Source organism: Vombatus ursinus, unplaced genomic scaffold (assembly GCF_900497805.2).
Source record: "Vombatus ursinus unplaced genomic scaffold, bare-nosed wombat genome assembly UNPS02011767.1, whole genome shotgun sequence".
In the NCBI taxonomy this organism is placed as follows: Eukaryota; Metazoa; Chordata; class Mammalia; order Diprotodontia; family Vombatidae; genus Vombatus; species Vombatus ursinus.
In genome coordinates, this window is record NW_020951545.1 from 4,725,548 (window position 1) to 4,733,087 (window position 7,540).

The 7,540-nt window shown below is 38.4% G+C and overlaps 1 protein-coding gene across 2 annotated transcripts in view; it reads left to right on the forward strand.

Moving 5' to 3' along the window:
• Positions 1-1,005: 1,005 nt before the first annotated feature.
• Positions 1,006-7,540, forward strand: part of PIP4P2 (phosphatidylinositol-4,5-bisphosphate 4-phosphatase 2) — a 78,187-nt gene continuing 71,652 nt past the window's right edge. The window contains exons 1-2 of one of the 2 annotated variants that reach the window (XM_027856984.1): positions 1,130-1,199; positions 3,201-3,252. In XM_027856984.1, the coding sequence (XP_027712785.1) occupies positions 1,152-1,199; positions 3,201-3,252 (100 nt within the window). In that variant the 5' untranslated portion in view covers positions 1,130-1,151. Of the gene's footprint in view, positions 1,200-3,200; positions 3,253-7,540 lie in introns of both variants that reach the window. The other variant, XM_027856983.1, reaches the window with a different exon arrangement.

Sequence of the window (7,540 nt, forward strand, 5' to 3'; positions counted from 1 at the left end):
TACTTTGTATCCTCAGTGCCAGGTAAAAGTCCCTGCTCTCAAGGAACTTACAGTCTACTGGGGGAGATAATTATGTACAATCAAGCTAAACAATGTATATGATAAATTGGAAATAATGAACAGAGGGAAGGCACTAGAATTTAGAGGGATCCAGAAAGGTGCATTAGGTGGGTTTTTATCTGGGCCTTGAAGGAAGTCAAGGAAGTCAGGAGGTCGATGGAGATGAGTATTCTTTCATCAGTCTCACAAAAATTATGTGAATTTGAGGATCTTGTGTTATTCTAAAGCCTCATTACAGTGTATCAGTGACAACATCACACAGATTCAGAATAAAGGAAATAAGCTGCATTTGCTTGTCTTTTGGTTGTCTTTTACCACACTGAATCTTGCCAAAATCCTATTGTAAAGGTGTTAGTAATATATGTAGGTAAGGAACCCAGAAACACCATTCCTACATAAAATATGTTAGGGAACAAATACATTTAAAAACAAACCAACCCTCAGTGCTCTCATTAATGAATAAAAGTTTCGCAATTTTTTTTTTTTGACCAATTGAGAAATTAAAGAGCAAAGATCCAGGACTGAGCTTTTCCCATACAATTGCCCTTGGTTTGACAGAAAAAAATTACCTTGCTCTCTCTCCAGGAAGAGCTTGATCTGTTTGCTTACCGTAGTTCTCCAGTTATCTAGAGTCACGGGGAAAGACTACTTTTCCCCGCGTTTCTACCTCTTCTCGGGTTGATCTTCCATTTCTCCTCCTCCATTCAGTAAACTTAAGATGCATTGAGGGCAGAGTCTGAGCCATCCTGTTCTCCCCGCCCATTTCCCGCTCCATCCCTAATTGTTCTTTGCCCAGGCGCCCGCTCCTGCTTCCCCAGCTTCTCTCAAACTCCCCCTCCCCCTCGTGTTTTAAAAGCCTTTCCCTTCCCCCTCCCTTAGTCCCTCACTCTCCCTGCCCCCTCCTCCTCCTTGCTCGCCTTGTGACACATCCTGGGCTCTCCCCCTCTCAGCAGCAGTAGCCGGTACAGCAGCAGCAGAGGCGGCAGCCGCTGGCCCCTCAGCCTCTCTTCCCAGCTGAGCTCCTGCTGCAGTCATGGCTGCTGATGGAGTGGATGAACGCTCTCCTTTGCTGTCAGCATCCCATTCTGGAAATGTCACTCCGACCGCCCCGCCGTATTTGCAGGAAAACAGCCCTCGAGGTAAGGCAAGCAAGGTTGCTTTTTGCTTGGCAAGGAAAGGGCTGGAATACTGGAAACCGGGGACCTTGGTCTCTGAGAGCTAAGCCTTTCACTTGGGTTTGGTGGGGGAGGTTTGGAAGAGGGAGGAGGTGAGGGAGGAGGAGGAAGAGGAGAAGGAGCTGGAGGAGGAGAGGTGCGGGGAACGACGGTGTTTATTGTGTCTTTCAAAGCCGGGGAGTCTTGCAATTATTACATTACATTGCATTGCAGGGCTTTTCTTTTGTGCGCGTTATCCAAGTACTTTGCACTGGGAGGAAAAAAAAAAAAAGACCTGAAATGTATTTCCTGAGTGGGACTTTGCCTTTTTGCTTGAGACCTAAGTGTACTAAAGCTGGTTGCAAATCTTCCACAATCATTCACAAATCTCTTAGTGGTGCTGTGAAACAGGGACTGCTGCTCACCTTGATATCTGCCCTTGAAAGGACTAAGCTTGGAAAAATATGCAGCATGTCTTGATTTTCATTCGAATCACCACCTCCCCACTGCCTCCTACCACCCACCCAAGTCCGCCTGCTACTGCTCTGGTGAATCAGGAATTTCCTTTAGCAAAAGGGGTTGGTTCATACAACCGAAGTAGGAAGATGTTTGGGTTAGTGTATATCTGCAATTTCAATTTTCACAGAGTAAAGAAAACATATTATTCTGTGGTCCTTAGAAGTGGTAGTTTTGGGTGTGGGAAGGGGGAGCAGCCACAGTTTAGAGGGGAAGAGATCGTGTGTTTGATGCACACCTGGGTGATAGGAAATTAACTTCTCAAAAGTGACCTCTTGTCATACACCAGAAGACCCAGTTTATACTGTCAACATTCCCATCCTATTTCCTAATCAAATAATCATATATATTGTTAATATATCATCTCATGAATAAATCACAAATATTTGTATTTTTTGGGGGGGGGTGAGATCATATGGTGCGCCTCTAAAGTCTCTAGTTGTCACCTCTACAAAAAGAAAGACGAGTGTGTGTGGGGGGCGGGGTAGGTTATTTTCATTTCAGTGAAGTGAGAGGAGAGGACTGTTTTACCTTAAGAAACAACGCTGAAGTGAGAAAGACTTGGTCAGCTGGCAACTGCTGATGTAGCTTACTTAAGTGACTGTATCCCGTTTGGCTTGGATGTAATTTGGGGGAAGTATGGAAAGCTTTAGGAGACAACAGGACAGTGCTTTCAAAAAGAAGGACAGGTCGTGTTTCTGGTTACACTTAACTTTTTTTTTTTAGTTCTAGTGTGAAATAGGAGCAGCAGCAGAGCAGGTTGAACTAGTCTAGTTAAAAGGCTCATTTAACACATTATAGCTTCAAAGGTGACGATCTAGACCACAAATCCTACAAGAAACAGGAAAGAGGGGAAAAAAAATGTTCACCTTTGAGCAACTCAGGATGATAGATTCTCACATGCTGTGAGAGGTGGGACAAATGACACAAGATGGATACACATTTAAGAAGATGACTTATTTATTTTTGTTGGTCAGGAAAAAAAAATGCTTGTATCTGGGTGGTGAAATTTCCCTTCTTGGGCAAGTTCAATATTAAAATTTTTAATCTTGTTACAATTTGGGTTGACTGAGATAGGTTGACAATTGTCAACAGAAGGTTCAACTTCATAAGCTTCTCCCTTTAAGGGAGTATATTGGAGTCTGAATCATTGTCCTTTAACTGTTCTATTTTATCTTTGCTCCTCTTTACTTTGAGGGAGGTATTTTTGGATTATTGAAAATGATAAAGTGGTACATCATTCCTAAAATGTTCAAGATCATGAAGCCTCAGTGATTGCATATAAATAATACTTGTCAAAAATTTTACCTTGTGTCCCAAAAGTCTTAGTGTAGTTTTAAGCTTAAAACTACACTAAGACTTCTGGGACATGCTGTATAATGCTTTAAAGTTTGTAAATGCCTTACAAACTTGATCTGTACCATAAACCTCTAGATACTACAGGTCTTATTATCCCCATTTTTTTTACAGATGAGAAAAATGAAGTTCAGACACCCTGAAGTTGTAACACTCTGCCCTCATGGTACTAAGTGTCAAAAGTGAGATTCAACCTCCATATCTCTTGAACCTCAAGTCCAACGCTTATTCCCAACACACTGTAGCAGAGGCTTCAGATTGGCAATTTACTTTCAGGAAACTTGGAATCCTTAAGCTTAAGAGGAAGACTTGAGGAATAGGAGATTGTCCCCTCCGCCCACCCCCTGCCCCCACCATTAACACTAAGTGACTGAGAGAAGATAAGCAGCCAAATGAATTAATTTTGTATGGTTAAATGGCTAGGGATCAAAAATGATAAATGATGAATAAAGATATATTATATTAACAAGTTTTTAAACGTAGTTTAGAGGTGTTTTCTTAGTGACTAGAACAATGTTTTCAGTTCTGCCCACATTAAACAATTCTGATACTATAGTTCTTTCTAATCCAAAACAAAGGTTTCAAAACCATAGTAGATCTTATATATGGTTTGACTTAACTCTGCAAGGCAAGGTCTAGTCCTTATCATTTTAAATTATAGCATTCAAAAGAATTTAGCCTATAATAGTGGAACTAACCTCATCTGAAGCTAGTATTACTAATACTAATCTTTGTTTTTGAAGTTGCTTCCATTTACTTTTCATCTGACCTCCTTTTAATAAAAAGTAACAACGGATGAGGAGAGAGGGATAAAACTAGATACCTCACTGTTTATGCCTACTGTAGAAAGATACTGAATCTGAAATCCGTGCTAAGACTCAGCATTTTAGGTTGAAAGTCATTGGAGTGTTTATTTCAAGATAGGTTATTAATAATGTAGAAGCCATGAATCAATGTGAATAGGTTTAAACCCAGAGAGAATCATCTCCAGTCTGAGTGACAATCTAATTCAGACTATAAGTGGAATGACTGGAGAACTGTCTACAAAATCTGTACTGGGTATCTGTCCAGATCCTACAGTGGTCCCTTAAAGGGGTTCAGTGGCTTCAACATTCCTTTGGGTACCCTGGTCGACCTGTGAGGGAGTGACAGTAATGAAAGGGGAAGTCAGTGTGAAGCTCATTTGGAATTTCAAGCTCCATGTTCTGGATTTGTTTAGTAAATTTATTAACAAATTTGATAGTCTAATAGGCAGGGCATAGTATCAATAATATGATCTCACTTTTTAAGAGATGTCTTTCATAGGCTCATAGAACTGGAAAGGACAAGACCCTGATGTCTTGTCTGATAAGTCTGGTAAGTCTGATCTCCTTATTTTAGAGATGAAGAGAACAAGACCCAGAGAACTGAGTGGAATATATAATAAAATTCTACATAGGTAGTATATGCTAGGGTCAGGATTTGAAACCAGAGCTTTTCATTCAAAATCCAATGCTATTTCTATAGCACTTTCTATTAGCTACACAATTATGTTTAGAGTTTTCTAACTATAAGCATGGTAACTGTGGGAATAAATTTTTAGACAATATTAATTCATAGATAGCTAGGTGGTACAGTGTATTGAGTGCACAGACTTCCTGGAGTCAGGAAGACCTGAATTCAAATTTGACTTCAGACCCTTCCTAGCTATGTGACAATGGATAAGTCCCTTAACTGCTGTCTGCCTCAGTTTCCTTAATTATAAAATGAGGATAATAATAGCACCTACCTCCCAGGGTTGTTGTAAGGATACAACAACTGTGCTTAGCACAGTCCCTGGCACATAATAGACAATTAATCAGTGCTTTTTCCTTTCTTTCTTCACTACTATTCCTAAGAAAATGCTAGATATTTTATCAGAGAGAGTTTTTTTTGGGGGGAGGGGGTTGCATTTTTAGAAACAATTTGAGTTTTATATAGTAGTTCCTATTAGTGCTTTCTAATAATTTCCCATTTGAACTCAAATGTAACAGATAAATAACTTTTATTTTAATTATAAAACTTATTTTGAAGTAATTTTATTTTAGTCACACAATAAAAGAGGTGATAGTACTTTATGATGATACACATTCAGATCTCTGATGAAACAGTGTTAAATTCCCTTTGCGATATTTATTTTACATTTTTAATTATGTAAAACTGAAGTTGAGGAAGTACTTTTTTCATTGACTAATAAAGTAACCTTTACAACTGTTTTAGAGAAAGAAAAATATTTCATATATAGCCTTCTCTTTGAAATCTATCACATGTATTTAATGATTCCATTGTGTTGAATAGAAAAACTGAGGCACAAAGAAGTTGTCTGGAATATAAGGCCATATATTAAGAGTAAGGAAAGTTTAGAGCTAGAACATTGTTCTGTTGCAGGAGTAGTTAGGTGGTATCTTCGACAGAGTACTAGACTTAGAATCAGGAAGAGAGTTCAAATTCTGCTTCAGACACTGTGTGACCCTGGGCAAGTCACTTAACTTCTATTTGACTCAGTTTCCTTATCTGTAAAATGGGGAAAATAATTTCACCTACCTTTCAGGGTTATTGTGAGAATCAAATGAGATAACAATTTTAAAGTGCTAATCATAGTGCTTGGCATATAGTAGGCACTTAATAAATGTTTATTTATTGATTGATTATTCTTATTAAGTTATATACTAGCTGTGTGACCTTGTCCCTTAATCTCTCTGTTTCCATATCTATAAAATGGTGATAATAGTACCACCTACAATCAGTCAGTAAATATTATGCCTGCTATGTGCTAAGTTTCAGAGGAATCAAAGAAAGACAAAAGACAGTCTTAAGGATCTCATAGTTAATGGGGGAAACATTAGATTGTGAGCTACTTGAGGGCAAGGACTGTCTTTTGCCTCTGTTTTTGTATCCCAAGTGCTTAGCCCAGTGCCTGTCACATAATAGGCCTTAATAAATGTTTATTGGCTGACGTGAAAACAATTATGTAAAATTGGATATATAAATTTTAGAGAATCAACAAAAGGTCATTGTGAGCATCTATTGAGATAATAAGTATAAAGTACATTGTAAACCTTAAGGCCCAATATAACTTCTAGTAATTATGATGACAATTATGATGATTATTAGACTGACAGGTGGTATCAGTGAGGAAAGGAATTACCTCAGTTCAAATTCTGACTTTTCTAATTAGATCTATGTGATTCTAGGCCTCAATTTCTTCATTTGTAGATTGAGGTTGTTGGACTAGGTGATTTCCAAAATCGTTTCCAGCTCTAAATACTATGATGCTGTGATCACTTCCTTTGAGTTATACTATTTGTATTAATCTTGGCCATATGTAGTACATTTTTATTAACTTTTCATGTATATCAGAGTAAAGCAAATCTTTCACGTTTGCAAATCTTAATTCAGCCACATTCCATTTATACCCTATGCCTCAGGCTTCATGTTTCTGCAGGCCTATTTTGGGATGCCTACACTTCCTTTTAATTCATGGCAACATGTTTCTTAACATTTGACTGAAAAGATCAAGTTTGTTGGGAGATGAAGTGATCAACCCCTAACTTCTGCAGACTTTTTTTTTTTAGGTAGCTCATTTTTTAGGTTTAAGACTATTTGGCCAAGTTTTACGGTTCATATTATGAGGAACCCTAAAACAAAAGACAAATCTAAAAATTAGAAAGGAAAGAAACTATTTCCCAAGGAGTTAAAGGTATTAAATTGGATATTATCCAAATAAAACCTCCATATCTCCTGATTTGGAGAAAAGCATATAGCCTTATGGATGTGGATTCTTCATAACCTTTTTTGCCCTAATTTATGCACTGACTAATAGGTATCTGAATTATTGAGACCTGACTTGCTTGATATGCAGCAGGAAGGGATATCTCTTCTGCTAGTCTCCTCCTTTTGGGGAGGAGGGTGCTGCTGCCTTAGGGGCTGTGTTTGTACTGCTAGAGTGGTTTTCTAGGACAGCTTTCTGCTCCCATTGAGACTGTCAACATTGCCAAACATGCTGATACTGTTAAGGAGAGCTTCTTTTTTTCCTGTAGAAAACATGTAACTGTGGATAAGAAGCAGGAAACATGAGTTTGGTTCCTGACTTTTGAGAGGCAGCATAGTATTGTGAATAGAGTGCTGGACTGCACTTAGGAATGCCTACAAGTTTTAATCTTGCCTTAGATACTTACTAGCTATTTGACCCTGGGAAGGTCACGTAACCTGTGTTTGCCTCAGTTTACTCAACAGTAAAATGGGGATAATAATAATATCCACTTCCCAAAGTTATTGTGAGGATCAAATGAGATAATATTTGCAAAGCACTTAGCATAGTGCCTGGCACATAGTAGGCACTTAACAAATACTTTTTCCTTTCCTTTCCTTTCCTTTCCTTTCCTTTCCCTTTCTTTCTTTCTTTCTTTCTTTCTTTCTTTCTTTCTTTCTTTCTT